General features: G+C 35.6%; 1 protein-coding gene and 1 non-coding gene across 4 annotated transcripts in view; one reads left to right on the top strand and one right to left on the bottom strand.

Moving 5' to 3' along the window:
* The window catches only part of NIPBL (NIPBL cohesin loading factor), a 195665-nt gene that overhangs the window by 155161 nt on the left and 20185 nt on the right, over nucleotides 1-20319 (top strand). For all 3 annotated transcript variants that reach the window (XM_019438076.2, XM_053906931.1, XM_019438075.2), the window contains 4 exons: nucleotides 285-383; nucleotides 1693-1746; nucleotides 16117-16225; nucleotides 17753-17889. In XM_019438076.2, coding sequence (XP_019293621.1) covers nucleotides 285-383; nucleotides 1693-1746; nucleotides 16117-16225; nucleotides 17753-17889 — 399 coding nt within the window. The remainder of the gene's footprint in view (nucleotides 1-284; nucleotides 384-1692; nucleotides 1747-16116; nucleotides 16226-17752; nucleotides 17890-20319) is intronic.
* Nucleotides 19124-19225, bottom strand: LOC128778482 (small nucleolar RNA U13). Its single transcript, XR_008424068.1, has one exon. It is a non-coding gene; the product is annotated as a small nucleolar RNA U13 (small nucleolar RNA).

Genomic DNA, 20319 nt, shown 5'->3' on the forward strand with positions numbered 1-20319 from the left:
TTAACGTTTATTTATTTTTGAGACAAAGAGAGACAGAGCATGAACGGGGGAGGGGCAGAGAGAGAGGGAGACTCAGAAGCAGGCTCCAGGCTCCGAGCCATCAGCCCAGAGCCCGATGTGGGGCTCGAACTCACGGACCGCGAGATCGTGACCTGAGCTGAAGTCGGACGCTCAACCAACTGAGCCACCCAGGCTCCCCTGTTTTGGATTTTAATGAAAATTTGGGATTGAGAATTTTGCCATGTTTGTTGTAGTTGTGTAGTTTGAAATTTTCTTTTTTCTAGAAATTAGTAAATGAAACATTCCAAAAACTCTGGTTTACTCCAACTCCACACAATGACAAAGAAGCAATGACAAGGAAAATTTTAAACATCACTGATGTGGTAAGGACTTGAACAAGGGTGTGGTCCCTGTGGGTACAAACCTAGTTGAGGCCTCCCTCTCTTACACAGAGAGAGACAATGATGAGATATTTGTTAATCTTGACATTTAATACTACAGTTGACCCTTCAACTGCACGGGTCCACTTATACATGGATTTTTTTTCAATAAGTACAGTATAGTACTGTAAATGTATTTTCTTTTACGATTTTTAAATAACATTTTCTTTTCTCCAGTTTACTGTAAAAATACAGTCTGTAATTCATGTAACATATGTGTTAATCAACTTTATGTTATTGGTAAGTTTTCTGGTCATCAGGTTATTAAAAGTTAGGTTTTTGGGGAATCAGAGTTATGTGCAGATTTTCAACTGTGCAGGGGGTCAGCATCCCTAACCCCTGCATTGTTCAAGGGTCAGTTGTACTTCCCTTACATTCTGGAGATACTCAAGGGATGCAAGGAAGATGAGATTGGTGTTTCTGCATAGCCCTCCTTATTAGCATTTGTTGACTTAAGCACTGATACTGAAATTCTCCAGATTCCTCCAGTGATTAAAAACTGACAGGGGAAGGAGAAGTAGATGAATAGGTAACAACAGCCCAGGGATAGCAGCCTAAAATGAGATAGTACTTTTTCAGAAAACGTGAATTAAGATTAGTTTCATTACGTTTAATTATACACATGAGCTATAAATATTTTTTGCCCAGAATACTTTTTATGTTTTGAACATAAATTTTCTATTATCAATTATAGATTTATCTCTCTTTCACTCATATCTTTATATCTGCTATCTAGAAGGAAAATAATAAGCAAACATTTCTATTTGTGTCGTTTTAAACCTTATGCGTTTTTCTGACCAGTACAAGTTACTATTCAAAATGTAACACCATGTTTTTAAGTTTCTATTTAAATTCCAGTTAGTTAACATATAGTGTAATACTAGTTTCAGTTGTACAATATAGTGATTGAACACTTCCATACGACACCTGGTGCTCATCACAAAAATGCACTCCTTAATCCCCATCACCTATTTCATTCCTCATCCCCCAACCCACTTTCCCTATAATATCGTATTTAATTTCAATATATTAAACTAATTTCTTGAATGTATTCTAAGATATTTTTAGAATAAAATTATTTAATATTGATAAATTATTGGCTTACTTAAAGAATAGTTTACTTTAAAATAATTTTTTTAATTGAGACATTTATTTACCTCACACTAAATCATAGCAAAGTTTTTGTTTTTTGTTTTTCAGATTTTTAAGTAAATTCTTAATTTTGATAGTTTCACCATATTTTCCCACTTAGGTTGCAGCATGCAGAGATACTGGATATGACTGGTTTGAGCAACTCCTTCAAAACGTGAGTGTTATTTTGACTCTTGATAACAGATAACATGAAATTTAATAGAAGGGCAGTTCTTTGTAGATTTTATGATTTAAAAGAACCTTTTCAGTTATTTTTAAGTATTTGCCTTTTGGTAGGGAAAATTTATTTCAGTTTATTAAGCTGAATGTTTTGGTTAATATCCCTATTTAAGCAATTATTCCACTGACTGTTATAAATAATTTTTCTAAATCAGTAGTTGAAATTCTGTCTTCACTTCCTTCCAGATATTTTTTTTTCTTATCCCTTTAATCTATATGATAAACATGAGATTTACAGATTTACAGATTGCATTAACTATATATTTACATTATTTTGCTTGTTATGAAATGTGTAGAATTTCCTGTAATAGTGCAGAATTAAAGCATAATTAGTGTTCTTGAAAAATTTCATATATGGGAATATTTATCTCCCAATGAATTTTTTTATTTCACAAATTTTTAAGTAGAAATACCCATCACCCAGCTTCAAGAACTGTCAGCATTTCCCTAGCCTTATTTCATCTCTAATCCCTCTCCTTTCGTTTTTTTATTTTTATTTTTTTTGGCTGTAATACTTTTGAAGCAAATCTCATACTTTATATCATTTCACCATAAACGTTTTAGTATCTATCTCTAACAGAAATTACTGTAAAAAATAACCAGAATATCATTATCATCTGTATCAAAACAAATATTAATGTTATTCCCCCCAACTCTAATACTTATTTCAATGTTCATATTTCCCTAATCGTCTCAAAAATGCATTTGTATAGTTAGTTTGCAGTTGCTTTGGTTGATATGGCTCTTATGTCTCTTAAATCTATGCTAGTCGATCCCTCACGCCCCCCTTTTCCTATAGAAATGGAAATGTGTTTTCCTATAGAATGTCCCACATTGTAGATTTCATGGATCTTTTCCTTCTAATGTCATTTAAGTTGTTCCTCTATTCACCATTTTTTTCTGTAAACTCTTCATTAGATCTAGAGCCTTAATAATATTGAAGTTCAATCTTGGGCGTAGGGGACAAGAATACTTCACAAATGATGCGAATAATACAGCGTCACAGTAGGAGGCACATAATGTTTAGTCATCCCATTTTCAGTGATCTTTCAGTTTAGGTGTTGTCAACCTGGTGCACCTATTATAATGAGTCTATTCATTTTTTAATATTAGTGTGAGTGAATAGATTTGTATGCCTTTGTATTTCAATTTATCTTAATCATAATTCTTTTTGAAGTTTAGATTGTCCCATCTTTGCCCAGTGGTAGTCCCTCCAAGTTGGTCTTGTATCCTTTTGATATAACCTTGTTACTCTTTTGTCACCTGATTACTTTTTGCCTCTACAAGGTGACCTGACTTAACTTGTATATTTTCTGCCCCAAACCTGAAATCAGCCATTTTTCCAAAGAGCTCTAATCCCTTTGGGTAGAAGAATCTGGATGCCATGGATGTCCTTTGCTAATGGGTTATCATAGCTTTGGGCCTTTTCCAAAAGATAGAGCTAGAAAACATATATTTTTTAGAAAGGCAAAAATAAATCAAGAATTTATATTGATTTTTTTTTTTATTCAAATTTAAGATTATGCAAGTCTCCTTCTTTGATTGTATTATTCTTTCCTTTAGGCTAAAAATCTTAGTTCCAAAGGAAAGGAACATAATTTCTTATTTGCTTTGCCCAACTAATATTAACAGTAACATTATTGGATACAGTTTAAGATTTCTTTACATTTATGTTTATGTATAGTCCACTAAAAATATATTATTAAGTCTATCTTGGGGTGCCTGGGAGGCTCAGTCAGTTATGCATCCAAGTATTGATTTTGGCTGAGGTCATGATCTTGTAGTTGTGGGGTCAGGCTCCATGCTGGCAGTGCAGAGTCTGCTTGGGATTCTCTCTTTCCCCATCCCCCACTTATGCTCTCACTCTCAAAATTAAAAAATAAACATTAAAAAAATACTTTAAAAAAATTAGTCTATCTTGAAATAAATTTTTTCTGTTATATCAAAAATCTGCTGTCTAGTTAAGTCCATTTGTTTTTGTTCACTTCTGTATGTTTTGCAGTATTTTTAGTAATAAAACTAGCGATATTTTTAACAGTCAACCAAAATTGTTTTATTGAGGCACAATCAAGATATATATAGAATATCACCCTTAAAAGCTTCTTCGTGCCTCTTTGTAGTTGTTCCTCTTCCCTTGGCCATAGGAAACCACTGGTCTACTTTTTGTCGCTGCAGTTAATACCTTTTGTCCAATTTCATATCAGTGGAATCATGCAGCATGTAGTTTTTTGTGTGTTTGTCTTGTCCTCTTTTAATTAACAGAATGTTGCTGGTATATTAATATTAATTTTTATTGCTGGCTAGTATCAATAGTATAGATGTATTATAATCTCTTTATGAATTCACAAATTTATGGACTTTTGTGTTCCCAGTTTGGACTATTCTGAATAATGCTGCTAGGAATATTTGTGTGCCAAGTTCTTATGTGGATGTGTGTTTTCATATTTCTTGGGTAAATTCCTGAGTGATTGCTGGGTCATGTGGTGAGTGAGAAACTGCCAGACTTTTTCCAAAATGGCTGATCCATTTTGCATTTCTACCAGCAACATTCCATTTGTTCTACATTCTCACCAATACTCTTGGTTTTTGTCAGTATTTTTAAGTTTAGCCATCTGATGGTGTGGAGTAATATGTTGCTTTAAAAAAATTTTTAAGATGCCTTTTTTAAACATCTTCATGGTATTTGCTTATGTTCTTCAATCTATGATATCTTAGGCTCTCTTCCTAAATCGTCTTCCATAAATCATCTTTTATTTCATAATTTTACATAATGTATTTGGTATCATTTCCCTCCTAAGTCAAATAATTAGCTCTGTATTACATAGCCTTATAACTATCTTAGTTATATTTATGTCAGCCATTATTCCAAAGGGGACATAATTTCTAGAAGACTCTACAACCACATATTTCATTTAATAATTACAATAAATGAGTAAGAATTAATTGTAGCTGTCAGAAATGTCATTATTTAGTATTCCAAAAAAGGATCTAAGGTAATATCCGTATATATTATTGGAAAATTGAAAACAGAAAGGAGATGACTAGATTTATAATCTCTTAGCAGTAAGTTTTATGTTTCTTACATCTTTACTTTCTAGTCTTCTTTAGCTAGTTGTTCATTCAGTCCTTTAATCCTTTCTCCCTATTATGTAACTTCTTTAGTTTCTGACAAGTTTAGTTTACCAATGACACTGTGACTTTGTGATAGTTATTAGACTAGCAGAATTTAGTTTAATGAAAGAAGTAAGGCTAAAAAATATTTATTATAGATACACGTTAACAGACATAACCACTCTTAATGGTTGTAGCAACATACATGCATAAATTTTGAGAGGCTAGGAAGGATATAGAGAATGTACTGCTAGAAGAATCATTGGAAATTCTTGAGTCAAGAATAATTAGCACACATGGGGGCACCTGGCTGGCTCAGTTGATAGAGCATGTATCTCTTGATCTCAGGGTCATGAGTTTGAGCCCCATGTTGTGGGTAGAGTTTTAAAAAAAAATTTTTTTTTAATTTTTAAATGATTATTATTTTTGAGAGAGAGAGAGTGCAAGCAGGGGAGGGGCACAGAGAGAGACACAGAATCTGAAGCAGTTTCCAGGCTCTGAGCAGTCAGCACAGAGCCCAACACAAGGGCTCAAGCCCATGAACCATGAGATCATGACCTGAGCCGAAGTTGGACGCTTAACCGACTGAGCCACCCGAGCACCAAACCCACCCCTTCTTTTTTTTTTTCTTTTTAAAGAATAATGAGCACCAGGATGCCTGGGTGGCTCATTCCATTTAGCATCTGACTCTTGATTTTGGCTCAGGTCATGATCTCACGATTCATGGGATTGAGCCCCATGTCGGGCTCTGCACTGGCACCATAACAGCCTGCTTGAGATTCTCTCTCTTTCTCTCTCTCTGTGCCCCTCCCCTGCTTGCATGCTCTCTCTCAAAAAATAAACGTTTTTCTAAAAAAGAATTAGCATACTTAACTATTTCCACATGAGCTCATTTACCTATTCCATTCTCTTTAGTTTCTGCTATTTCTCATTTTTATTGTTTTTGTGTTGAGTGAGTTTCTTATATGTCATTGATTTCCAATTCATGGAAGTTTTTTTTCTTTTTTCTTTCTTTCTTTCTTTCTTTTTTTTTTTTAAGGAAACTTAGAGTACTATATGAAACACCTTCAAATTCAGACATGCCCCAAACTCTGTCTACCAACTAAATTTTGTTAGTATGCTATGTATACACACACTTTAAATATATGCAGATTTGTTCCCTATAATTTATAACCTTTAATGAATTCATAGTTTTAAAACTTTTAATGATTCCATAGGTTTTTGTCATTTTTCAATAGCACATAAAAGAAAAATTTCTATCATGAAAGTCCTTAGGTAGATAGATTTTTTTTTTTTTTTTCTAAACAGTAGTCCATTTAGTTTAAACCACTATGACAGGGTACACAGAAATTGAATTGATTTTCTAGTGCCACTCAATGGTCCTTTTTTAGTTTATAAGAAAATATAAGCAATGAAAAACCTTGAATAACCCATATTTCATGCATTCCTGGCCTTTGTAATCTAAAATGAGATCTCCTTAAAGTTTACAGTCAAATACTTTAACAACCAATGGATGATTAGGAAAACTAATATATTCATATAATTTAATAGTACTCCACATCATAAAGGAACAGACTACTGAAACATACAGCAACTTAGATGAATAATGAAAACATTACACAGAGTAAAGAAGACTTACACATAAGAGTCATATTCTGATTCCATTTATATGAAGTTCTAGGAGAGGCTAAAATTCATCTATATTGGAAAAACTCAAAGGAGTCGTTTCAGAGGGCCAGGAATTGACATGGAAGGGACATGTATTGGGTTCTCCAGAGAAGGAGAACCAATAGAATACTGAGAGGAGGAGAGAGAAAAGGATTTATTGTAAGGAATTGGCTCATTCAGTTATGGAGGCTGTCTGCAAGCTGGAGGCTTAGAACAGCCCCTGGGTATAGTTTAGTTTGTATCTGAAGGCCTGAACCAGGGTAGCTGATGGTATAAATCCCAATTTGAGTGCAAGAGGAGACTGATGTCCCAACTCAGGTAGTCAGAGAATAGTTGATTTCCTCCTTTGTCTACCTTGTGTTCTATTCAGGCCCTCAGCCGATTGTGTGATGACCACCCACATTGGAGAGGGTGATCTGCTTTACTGAGTCCACGAATTCAGGTGCAAATTGCATCTAGAAACACCCTCACCAGTACTCAGAATTTTTTTTTTAACCCAGAAGTGATGTTTAACCAAATAATCAGGTATCCCTTGACCTAGTCAAGTTGACACATAAAATTAACTATCACACATCCCCTTTGTCAACATGGCACCTGTGTATATCTCTTTAAACCATACTTCATTTCCAAATAACAATAACGAGATCATAGTTCCATCTAACATGATACAGCTGTCCTGCATACAGCTGAAAATGCACTAACATCTTTCCCATAAGAAAAAGTAAAGTCCTTGAGTGATGTTTACTCTTCTCCTGATACCCAGTAACTTAAATACTATAATTAACAACACTTAACTACTATGATATGAAGTCTATACTTTTTATGTCATATGGTAGGGGAATAAAAGGGGAGAAAAAGTGAGCAATGGGAGGGAGCCATGGTGTCAGACTGGGGTAAAAAAAGGCGGGGGAGGGGGCGTTATTTGCTCTTTCTCCACTCCTCTTCTCTTCTCCTCTGTCTCTGGACACACACACACACACACACACACACACACACACTATTCATAACAAAATAAGTAGGAAATGCTTATGACAATTAAAATTCTCGCTTCTATACCTTGTAATGTGGTCACTCACTAGGAGTTAATTGTGAGTGATGCCCCTCCCATTTCCACCCCTTGAAAATTCCTAGACTGTGAATCCTGGTAATGGGCTAAACAGTGCCATATATTGGATGCTGATTCAGAGCATATAGAGCCTCCTGTAGAATCTTGCCTCATCCATGCAAGATATTGCTACCTATCTGGTGCTATACCTGAGTCTTGAAAAGGCCATTCCATGTTCTATCAAGCCAGCTCCTTGATTGATAAAAAGTAATGCTGTGTAGAATACCATGACAGTGGATAAGGCATTCTAATACAGCTACAAGTGGTAGTTTTAGCAGAAGCACTGCATGAAGAGAAGGCAAATCTGTATCCATTGTAAGCATCTGTTCCAGTAAGAACAAAATGCTGCCCCTTCCATTATGGAAATCTACCAGTGTAATCAACGTGCTTACAAAGTAACTGACTGCTCATCCAGGGAATGGTTCAGTGGTTCCACATCAGGGATTTGGTGTTGGTCTCTACTGCTGACAGATTGGCACTCAGCAGTGGCCATGGGCCAGCCACATTGGCCTTCCCGAATAGAAATCTGTGTTCCTGAATCCATGTGTAACCACCATCCCTGCCACCATGGACAGTTTGTTCATGAGTGCATTGAGCAAGAACAAGAGTAGTTGGGGAGAGAGGCTGATATCCTCAGAGAAGGTACCTACAGAATGGAGTCCTCCAGTCCACTTGATTATTTAAATCCTCCTCTGCTGAGGTCATCTTTTGGTGAACATTCGTGTGGGACATAAATATCCTTATATTTTGTATGCATTCAGAGATATCTATCCACATGCCTCTTTCCTAAATTTCCTTGTCACTAACTTTCTAATCATCTTCCTTCCAAGTCCCTAACCATCCAGCCAAACCATTGGCCATAGCCCATGAACCAATATGTAATCACATATCTGGTCATTCCTTCTTCCAAGCAAAGTGAATAGCCAGGTACACTGCTCGTAGTTCTGTTCATTGGGGGAATTTCTCTTCACCACTGTCCTTCAAGGATGTCCCAGACAGAGGCGATGGTGCTACAAAATGTCCACTTTGGAATGGTCCTACATATTGTGCAGACCCATTTATAAACCAGGCCTAAGTCTTCTCTTCCATGTGAGTTGATCTCCGGGAACTCCCCATGAAGCCATAGGTACAGGCTGGAAGAGAGAAAGGCAGTATAGCAGGAATAGGAACCCATAGACATTTGGGCTGCTTCTTCCTGTAATTTACTTATACCCTTTAGATGTGCTCTCACCCAGTCACATATATACCACTTCCGTTTGATGCTGCTGCTGTGCATACCCAATTTTATGTCTTGGTGAGTCAGGTAATACCCAGTTCATGATGGGCAACTCAGATCACATGGTAATTTGGTGGCTCATGGCTAAGCATTCAGTATCTGCTAAGGCCCAGTAGAGGCCAAGAGCTCTTTTTCAAAAGGAGAGTAGTTATTCATGGAGGACGATAATGCTTTGCTCCAAAATCCTAAGGGCTTGTACTGCATGCAGTCCACCTATGGGGTCCTGCCAGGGACTTGAAACAGTATCCCTATCTGCCACTGACACTTAAAGTACCATTGGATCTATTGGATCATCTGACCCATGCTGCAGAGCAACTTGCATAGCAGCCTGGATCTCTTGCACAGCCTTCTTCTGTTCTGGGCCCCTCTCAGCACAGGCAGCATCTTGGGTCACTCAGTAAATGAGCCAGAGTAATACACCCAAATGAGGAATTTGTTGCCTCCAAACTCCAAAGCCCACTAGCCATTGTGCCTCTTTTTTTTTGGTTATATATAGGAGACGCCAGATGCAACAACTTATCCTTCACTTTAGAAGGGATAGCTTAACGGAGCCCACACCACTAGGACCCCAGCAATTTCACTGAAATAGAAGACCCCTGAATTTTGTTGGATTTATTTCCCTACCCTCTGACACATACAAGTCTTATCAATAAGTCTAGAGTGGTTGCTATTTTTTGCTCACCAAGTATAGTCAGCATAATATCATCAATGTAATGAACCACTGTGATAATCTTATTAAAGGGAAAGGTAATCAAGATCCTGCAAACTGAATTATAACATAGGACTGGAGAGTTAATATACGCCTGAGGTAGGGCAGTGCAGTGTATTGCTGGCCTTGCCTGCTGATAGCAAAGTGCTTCTGGTGGGCTTTGATGAGGATGGAGAAAAAAGCATCTGCCAGAAGGTGCCAGGTAACCAAAGAATGTATTAATTTGCTCAAGTAATAATACCTTATCTGGTACAGCAGCTGCAGTTGGAATCACTACCCGTTAAGCTTATGCGAATCCACTGTCATTCCCCAAGATCCATCTGTCTACTGCCCAGGCCGAATGAGCGAGCTGAATGAGAATCTGGTGGGAATTATCATCCTTGCATCCTTCCAGTCTTTGATGATAGCACTAATCTCAATAGTCCCTGGTGTAATGTAGTATTTTGACTTACTATTTTCCTGGTTCATGGTTTCCACTTGGCCTTTCCCACCGTAATAACCCTCACTACACAGATCAAAGAACCAATGTAGGAATTCTGTCAACTGCTGAGTATATTTATTCCAATTTTGTGTTTTGGTGCTTGGAAATAATCATAAGATGAGTTTGGGGATCCAGTGGACTCACTCTGGAACAGACAAGAGTTATACCTCCATTGACCACCAGACCTCTAACCACCCACCCTTCACTCTGAGCCACAGCGATCTTTAGGGTCTCTTGGAATTAGTGTCAGTTCAGAACCAGCATCTAATAATCCCTGAAAGGTCTGATAATTTCCTTTTCTCCAATGTACAGTTAACCTGATAAAGGACCATAGGTCCTTTTGGGGAAAGTTGGGGAAAAGATTAGCAGTATATTTTCCATAGAATATGGGGCTCCTTCCTCAAGAGGATTTCTCAGAGAATGCTATGGACTGAATGTTTATATGTCTCCAAACTTCATATGTTGAAGCTTAATCCCTAGTGTGATATTAGGAAGTGGAGCTTTTGAGAGATCATTAGGTAATGAGGGTGGAGCCAGCATGAATCAGAATAGTACCCTCCTAAGAAGAGACACAAGAGAGATCTGTCTGCTCTCTGCCAAATGAGGACATAAGAAGACAGCCATCTGCAAGCCAGAATGAGGATCTTCATCGGAATATGCTGGCACCTTGATTCCAGAACTATGAGAAATAAATTTCTGTTGAAGTCACCTACTATGTGGTATTTGTTATAGCAGCAAAGACAGAAATTGGAAGCTAAGACCAAGCTAAGACAGAAATTGGAACCAAAAGTAAGATGCTGCTGAAACAAATAATGTGAAAGTGGCTTTGGAATTGGGTAATCAGTAGAGACTAGCAAAGTTTTGAGGTGCATGCTAGAAGAAGCTGATACCGCTATGAAGAGACATTTAAAGGCAGTTCTGATGAGGGCTCAGAGAGAAAAGCTGTAGGGAAAGCTTTTGTCTTCTTAGAGAATAAATACAATCTTGTACAGAATGTTGGTAGAAATATGGACAGTAAAGGCCATTTTGATAAGGTCTCAGGTAGAAATGAGGAACTTGCTATTGGACAACAGAGAAAAGGCAGTCCTTGTTATAAAGAGGCAAAGAACTTGGCTGAGCTGTGTTCTTGTTGTAGTGTTTTGTGAAAGGTAGAACTTCAAGCATGAAATTGGATATTTAGCTGAGGAGATTTCTAAGTAAAGTCTTTAAGGAGCAGTTTCATTTCTGTTTATAATCAAATACCGTCTCTGTCTCTGTCAACCAGTGAATGGATAAAAATAATGATATAGCCTCACAATTTAATAGTATTCACATCGTAAAGAAACAAACTGATGATACATACAACTTGAGCACAATAAAAATATTATGCAGAGTGAAGGAAGCCTTACACAGAACAGTACATATTCTGATTCCATCTATATGAAGTTCTAGGAGAGGCAAAATTAATCTGTATCTGAAAAACTCAGAAGAGCGATTGCTGGGTTCAGAGATTGACTGGAAAGTAACATGAAGGAACTTTCTTTTTTTCTTTCTCTCTCTCTCTCTCTCTCTCTCTCTTTCTCTCTTTCTCTCTTTCTTTCTTGCTTTCTTTCCTTTTTAATGTTTTATTTATTTTTCAGAGAGAGACAGAGAGGGAGTGGGGGAGGGGCAGAGAGAGAGAGGGAGATGCAGCAAAGCAGGCTGTAGGCTCCAGACTGTCAGCATAGAGCCCTATGTGGGGCTCAACCCCATGAACTGTGAGATCATGACCTGAGCCGAAGTCAGGCGCATAACTGACTGAGCCACCCAGGTGCCCCAACATGAGGGAATTTTCAGGGATAATGGTAATGGTCTATATTAGTGGTTCTAAAAGTTACTGAGATTACCTGCAACTTGTTAGAAATATGAGTTCTAAGGCTTTACCTCAATAACTCTAAGGTGGGCCCATCATTCTTGTGTTTTAATGGTCTCTCCAGATGATTCTGATATAAGCTAAAGATGTAGATCACTGTTCTGTATTTTTTTTTTTTTAAGTAAGCTTCACACCTAGCGTGGAACCCAGCATAGGGCTTGAACTCACAATCCTGAGATCAAGACCTGAGCTGAGATCAAGAGTTGGACACATAACCAACTGAACCACCCAGGCGCCCCTTTTAATGTTTTTTGTTTTTTTATGATCTGTATCCTGATAGGAGTTTGAGTTGTAATGATGAATGCACTTAACAAAACTGAGCGAATATATAAGTCATTTCATGTAAATTTTATCTCGAAAAGGAAAAGGAGGGGGGGAGTATATTGTCTATAATTTACTTCGCAATGTATCAAAAATAAGATGTATAAAGATGTGCGTATGTACACACATCTTTGTATGATATACATGCATTTATGCATGTGTAAGTGTAATGCTGGTTTAACATCAGTGTGTGTGTGTGTGTGTGTGTGTGTGTGTGATTTAACACTAAAGAAGAAGAAATAAGTAGTCATTTCAGGGACACAGGGAAATTTTTTGATAAAATTTAATGCCTTTGAATGATAACTTCCAATAAGCTAGGAATAAAATATGACAGAGTAACTACAAACTAAAATGAAAATCATGCAAAATGTAAAAATGTTCAGAGAGATCTCATAAAAAAAGAAAAAAAAAAATAGTCATCAGGGGCCCCTGGCTGGCTCAGTAGAGCATGTGGCTCTTGATCTCAGGGTCATGAGTTCGAGCCCCACATTGGGTGTGGAGCCTGCTTAAAAAAAAGAAGAAGAAAAAGAAGAATACCATAAAAAATGAAAAAGAAAGGAAAAAATAGTCGTAAATATGTTGAGATGATTGTAAAATATATGTGGAAAAGCAAAGAACTGAAGACAGTTGTCATGTCTGAAAATGCAGGAGCACTACCTTGCCTTACAAAATATAAGGACTTAGTTTTAAGGATACAGTAGTTAAGATAATGTGGTACTAAATGGACCAAAGGAACAAGATGCAGAGCCCAGAAATCAGCCTCCACATAGAAGGGGTATACTCACTATAAAACAGAAGTGGCACTGCAGTTAATGGGGGGAAAGATAGACTTATCAGTAAATAGGGCTGGGAAAATTGGCTTATCCATGAGGAATTTTTTTTTTTTTTTAGATAGAACTACCTTATGACCCAGCAGTTGTACTGCTAGGAATTTATCCAAAATATACAGAAATGCTGATTTGAAGGGGCCCATGTACCCCAGTGTTTTATAGCAGCACTATCAACAGTCACCAAATTATGGAAAGAGCCCAAATGTCCATTAACTGACGAATGGATAAAGAAGATGCGGTGTGTACACACACACACACGCACGCACACACAATGGAATACTACTTGGTGATGAAAAAGAATGAAATCTTGCCATTTGCAACAACATGGGTGGAACTGGAGGATACTATGCTAAGCAAAATAGTCAGAGAAAGACAGATATATGATTTCACTCGTGGAATTTGAGAATCTCAACAGATGATCATAAGGGAAGGAAAAATAAGATAAAAACAGAGAGGGAGGCAAACCATTAAGAGACTCTTAAATATAAAGAACAAACAGGATTGCTGGGCAGGGGGTGTTGAATGGGTAACAGGCGTTACTGAGGATACTTTTTGAGTGCCGGGTGTCATATGTAAGAGATGAATCACTGGGTTCTATTTCCGAAGCCAAAACTACACTGTATGTTAACTAACCTGAATATAAATTAAAAAAGAAAGAATTGATTTCTACTTTAACTCAGTAATCACATCATATAGATTAAAGAAAATCTTTAAAACTTTTAGAAGAAAATATATGTGAATATATTTTTGACCTTTCTGTAGGGAAAGATTTCTAAAGGATTTCTTAAACAAGTTCCAAAACCATTAACCTTAAAAGATTGATGAATTTCATTGCATTAGAATGAAGTACAATTTTTTAATCAAAAGACATCTTAACACAAGTCACAAACTAGGAAATGGTATTTGGTACACATGTGTAAGAAAGGATCCTTAGAGTATGTGAAGAACTCCTCTCCTACAAATCAACATAATTTTCCAAGTAGGAAAATAGGTAAAAGTCATGATTAAGCATTTCATACAAGAAATAGCATATATGGCCTATAGGGTGTTCAACCTCGTTATTAATATGGGAAATACAAATCAGTACTATATCTTACACCCATTTCATTGGCAAAAATTGAGAAATCAGGTGATAACAAATGATGGAGAAGAGATGGATTAAACAATATCTCTTTACTACTAACTGAGAAAATACAACCAAATTGAAAAAATATAGCATTATTTCATAAAGTTAACATTTATATATCCTGTGACCTAGCAGTTCCACCTGAAGGTATATACCCAAGAAAACCTCGCATATGTGTGCCAGGAGACAGATAAAAAGAGTGCTCGTGCCACTAAAAAAGTGTAATTAACCTGTCTTCAGAATAGATCAATTAATTGCAATATTGACACACAGTAGCTGTTGTATAGCAGTTCAAATGAATAAAATGTAGTCATTTGCAACAACCTGGATTACAGTTAGGGACATAATGTTGAGTGAACAAGGCAAGACTACAGAAGACTACGTCCACTATAATACCTTTTAGAAAGTTGAAAATGAAGCAAAATTATGAACAGTATACAGCTGACACCATTTTTTAAGCAAAAAAAAGTTATAAAATTCCTGATAATGGTTACCTTGAAGTGAAACAGAAAGATGGAATAAGGGACAGGGGAGTGCATTGGGAAATAAAGGTTTATGGAAATGTTCTTGAGTTGGGTTCACAGTAAGTAAATCAATTAAAAGGGCACATAGCAATATGTATTTATACTATTGTGTACACTTTATATCTTGGAGAGGAAAAAACAAGAGGGGATTATTTTCTGCTCCTGCCTGGAAGAGGCTAGCATGCAGTTTTAATAGCTGCTTAAGGAATTGAGTTATAGAGCAGGACAAGGAGAATTTGCTGTACAGAGAAAAAACTAAAAATTGAAATTTTCTTTATTTCTTTAATTTGAAGAGGATGAGGGCAGTGTATGCATTATGTTATTCTGATTGCTGTCAACTGTTTTAATCATTCATGCATCTTGTAGTGAAGGTTTAAACTTGAGCTTTCCAATATTAGCCACATGTGTTTTTTAAACTTAATTTGAATTTTTATTTGTATTTAATTTTAACTCCTCAGGCGTACTAGCCACATTTCATGTGTTCAGTAGCTGCATTTGTCTTGTGGCAACCATATTGGACAGCACAGATACAGAACATTTCCATCACTGCAGCAAGTTATATTGGACAGCACTGGAACTCTTCATGAAAATCACATATACACTTCAACTTCTTTATAGCCCAAAGTTGTATTTGCTAATCTGTATTAAGAAAACATATACCTTAGATGACTTTACAACTGACCTGTGATTGTAAAAGTTTGAATTGGTTTTACTTTTTGGCCATAGTTAGACCGATCTTTTCTCCTCATCTCATCATTCCCAACACTTTTCTAACATTGTTTATTAATAGTTTGGCAAAGGATAATACAGAAAAGAAATCTAGCCGATGTTTTATAATTTTAAAATTTAAGATGCAATTCAGATGAAGTTATAATTATATAGAAAGTATAATTAACTCTTACTTTTTTGAGATATCAAAGGATTTGAAATAATGAGGAATAGAATTCTAATTCTTCAAAATATTTCAACTAGCATTGGGCATTAAGGAAGGTCACCTTTCTCATTTCTCTCATATCGTACCTCAGTTCCTACACACAGCAATTTAAATACTCCATACTAACATCGCTTGAAAGTATTTATAAATTACTGGTTTATAAGATATTTTAAAACATTTGCTATATATTTTTGTTTATTTGCATTTTCCATATTGTTAATGACAAATTGAAAAGCTTATTACTTATGGACACATTTAATGCGTTTATATTATTATTGCCTAATGAATAATTATACTGGGATTTTTTTTTTATATATATACATATATAGTTGTTGAAGTCCGAAGAGGATTCCTCATATAAACCTGTGAAGAAAGCTTGTACTCAACTTGTTGATAACCTAGTTGAGCACATTCTTAAATATGAGGAATCTCTAGCTGGTAAGACATTTTATATATTGGTCATTAAGTTGATTTTATAAGATATTTTAAAATACTTTGGGCACATTTCTCAATTTTGCCTCTGGTTCTGCTTAGCCTAATAATTAACTACTTCACTTTTAAATGAAGGTGGGTTTTTTTTGTTTGTTTGGTTGGTTTTTTTTTGTGTGTTGTTGTTCATTTGGTGTTACATCCTAGATTATATTGTTTAGGTTAACTAAGATTACCTAGAGCAGTATAATAAAAGCCTAGGCCTCATCTCTTCTACATATCTTTTAGACGTCATGTTGTACAGACGTAAAAGTCCAGGGGCTAATATGTATTTAGTTAGTTGCACTCATCCTAAAACTGTTTGGTATCTTTTAAATGATAAAAAACTTTCTCTCAAAATGAAACTGTTTTAACTATTATAAAAATGTTTTTAAAAGATTTGTAGTACATTCCTAATATCATTTATAATTGTTATGTAAAATGTGCTTAATCTTGAGCTAGATAAAGCAGCTAATATTTTTTAAATTGACAAATTCCTTAAATGCTTAATATTTTACATTATCTATTACATTATTTAACAGTCACAAATCTGAAGCTATTAATCAGATTATAAGTAAATATATAAAACTGTAAAAGCTATAATTGATAATCTCTCACTTAAAGCACCCAAGACTAACATTACTTCCCATCTCTTAATGTACATTGATGAGGAACAATAGTCAGCCTTGGTCATCCTCCAGAATTGGGGGCCAGTTGCCTCTTGCAGAGGTACCATGATGGCACCTAAGGAAATTGTTGGTATCCTTTATATTTTTATGCCTTTTTTTTTTAACTTTTTTTTTCATTTTCCATGTGTACCTCTTTTTCTTTTTATCTCCTAGTTCTGTTTCCCTTATTTTTGCCTCTCCTAGATTTTAAGGGTGATACTGTTGTCACTTAATGTTGAAAATTGTTAATCTCTTCTAAAAACTAATTTGCCTCCTAAGAACCATTGTATCTCCTAACTAACAGCATTTTCCTCCCACTGGAGCAGCAGTGGGTTTACCTTTCTGATGTAGCCCTGGTCCAGCTTCTTAATTTGTCACTCCAGTCTTTTAACATTCTTCTCCCACTGCAGCTTTGCTTTTTTCCCAGTGCCTTCAAACACGGTATCACCTCAGCTAAATTGCTTTTGTCCTGCTTTGCTAACTTGCCCATACTGACTTCCATCCATTTTTAGATATAAGAAACACCATGTTTATTCCCAAAAGCCCATTCCTAAACTTCTTAACTCATTCTATTTTTTTTAACTTCAGTCCTCCACCACTCAGTGTAAAATTTGCCTTGCATAATGGAGCCTCTTTGGTCTTTTATTCTTAATGTATGTAATATGTATAATTAAAAAAAATGTAGGAAGTCTAGTATCATAAGAAATGCTAATCTTTTACTGAAGTATGTACTGAATCAGTTCAGGGGATAATATTGAGTAATTTAAATAATCTGTATAATTTCCACTGCCTTGTCGTATTTTAGTATCTTATTTCTCTGTTTTTCCAGACTCTGACAATAAAGGTGTGAATTCTGGAAGATTGGTAGCTTGCATAACCACTTTGTTCTTATTCAGCAAAATAAGACCTCAGCTCATGGTTAAGCATGCCATGACTATGCAGCCATACCTTACCACTAAATGTAGTGTAAGTATAGAGCTGTCCTCTTTTTTTATGTCTTACCATGTAGTATTTTAAATTTAGAATTCACATTGTGTCATCCACATTTTAAATGATCGACTGTGTCATGTACTCAAATATATGTTCTAATATTTGTGGCAAGTTATATAAGACATCATTTTTCTGATATATTAAAAATGAAGTTCTGACTTCATTTCTCCATAAGCTCCTCAAGTTAAATGCTTATTAAATGCTTCCTAAATGTTGTAACTATTGTTAAGACCTCAAGAGTGAATGAGGCAGAGTTCCTCTCACTGAGAAATTTACTCTTTTAGATTCTGAATTTGCTTTTCATTTGTCATTTCAATATATTTTGAGTATATTTATTTTCTAATACATCAGTAGGTTGAATATGGAAAATCTAGTATATCAGAGATGTTAGGTGGCTGTTTTAAATTAATATTGCACATACTCCGTTATTCTAAGATAAAATGTGAAAATCAAATTAAACATTGCTTATATAAAATAATCCAGCAGTTTATATGACAGCATGGTGAGTTAAATGGCTTGTTACAAACACTAAATTTTGAAATATTCTAAAAACTTTAAAATGTAAAGTTTTTTTTACTTACTATGTCCCCAGTGTTCCTAAGGAGCTAATTTTAACTGTTTTCTCTACAAGATTTGTTTTGCTGCTATGGTCTGGTTTTCTGGTGATCTAAATTAGGAAGTTCTAGATGAAAAACCTCAGGATGTCCTGAGAAATTTTAAGAACCAGAAGATAAATATATATAAAAACAACATTATAATAATTTCTGACACCCTAATTCTATCTTTAGGGTTTGTATTAAATTCAGAAATAAATTGATTAATATGTATTCTATGGCCAATAATAATGGCTAATATTTATTGAACACAGTACCAAATACAGTGAAAAATTTTATATACATTATATCATTTACCTTGTGAAGTATTATCATTATTATCTCAGCTCTACAGATAAGGAACTGAAGCTTTGAGAATATAAATAACTAGCCCAGTATCACACAGCTGACCAGTCCCAAAGCTAGAATTCAACCCCATGTCTGTCTGCTTCTAGGACTATAACGAAACTTGCATAAATGGCCCTTGTTTGAATCAGTATTTTTTTTTTTTAGCAAGATTACTTTGAAAACATTTTGTGTAATCTCTGTGTGTGTGTGTGCGAGTGCGAGTGCGAGTGCACACACTCGCATGCAGACATACATAAATGTTTTTATCACGTCAGATGGGTAATGTGCCAAGGTCGTAACAAGGTTTGAGAGGCACATTTCACATAATACCATGAACACCCAATCATCACACTTATGAACTACAAAAGGATCTATAAATATATTTTTTATTTGACCCTGTAGGTATGCCAAAAGGAAGGATGAATGTTGGAAAGTTTTATACACACACGAAGTTTTTATATAAATAAGGCCATCTCCTATGTGTTAGACACATTTAAATGTTTGTTTTTTGTACCCTACCTCCATCTTTATTCTTCTTCACCTCAGGAGAAACAACCTGGATTATCCTACATACTATATCCATGCTTCTGTAATTGTGCACATGCACACATATATAACTGGTTGACTGGGTTTTTAAAAATCAGGTTATGGAGTGCCTAGGTGGTTCAGGTAGTTAAGGGTCAGACTCTTGATTTTGGCTCAGGTCATGATCTCATGATTCATGGGATCCAGCCCTGTGTCGGGCTCTGGGCTGAAGGTGCAGAGCCTGCTTGGGATTCTCTCTCCCTCCCTCTCCCTCTGCCCCTCTTCCGCTCATGTTCTCTGACTGTCTCAAAATAAATAAACTTTAAAGAATCCGATTATGTTATATACCTATCATACATATCCGTATTGTATGTGTATAGATTATCCGTTTTATGGATATTCTATGATACATTTAGCCATTTCCCAATTTGGCAGATATTTACATTGTTGCCTATTGATAGGGACTACAAAACAATGCCTTAACAGACATTCCTATTCATATACCTTTAAATACTGTGCTTTTTATTCTTTGGGATACATCCTACGGGATGGACTTGCTAGATTAAGGGAATGTTCTTTTGGTTCTGGTTTTGGGTTTTTAATAGATTTTTCCTGATTGCTGGTGGACTTGTTTTAGAGCCTCTTTGGAAACCAGTGAAGGACCATCTGTGTCATTTTTACACTCTTTGCCAGTCAGGTGCAAAGCAATAGTTCATTTTGCTTCATTTTCCCTTCCTTGATTTCCAAGAAGATTGAGCATCTTTTTTATGATATTAACCAATTGTACTTAATTATCTGTGATTTGACTGTATGTGTACATGTATATTTATATGTCATTTGACCATTTTACCTTTGAATGGTGGGGCTTTTTTTCTTTCCTTTTTTTGGAAACTCTTTAGTCTAAATTTTTTAGATGTTGAAACATCTTATGTTATAATCA

This window comes from Panthera pardus, unplaced genomic scaffold, assembly GCF_024362965.1.
Source record: "Panthera pardus isolate Hobbes unplaced genomic scaffold, ASM2436296v1 HiC_scaffold_2, whole genome shotgun sequence".
Lineage (NCBI taxonomy): Eukaryota > Metazoa > Chordata > Mammalia > Carnivora > Felidae > Panthera > Panthera pardus.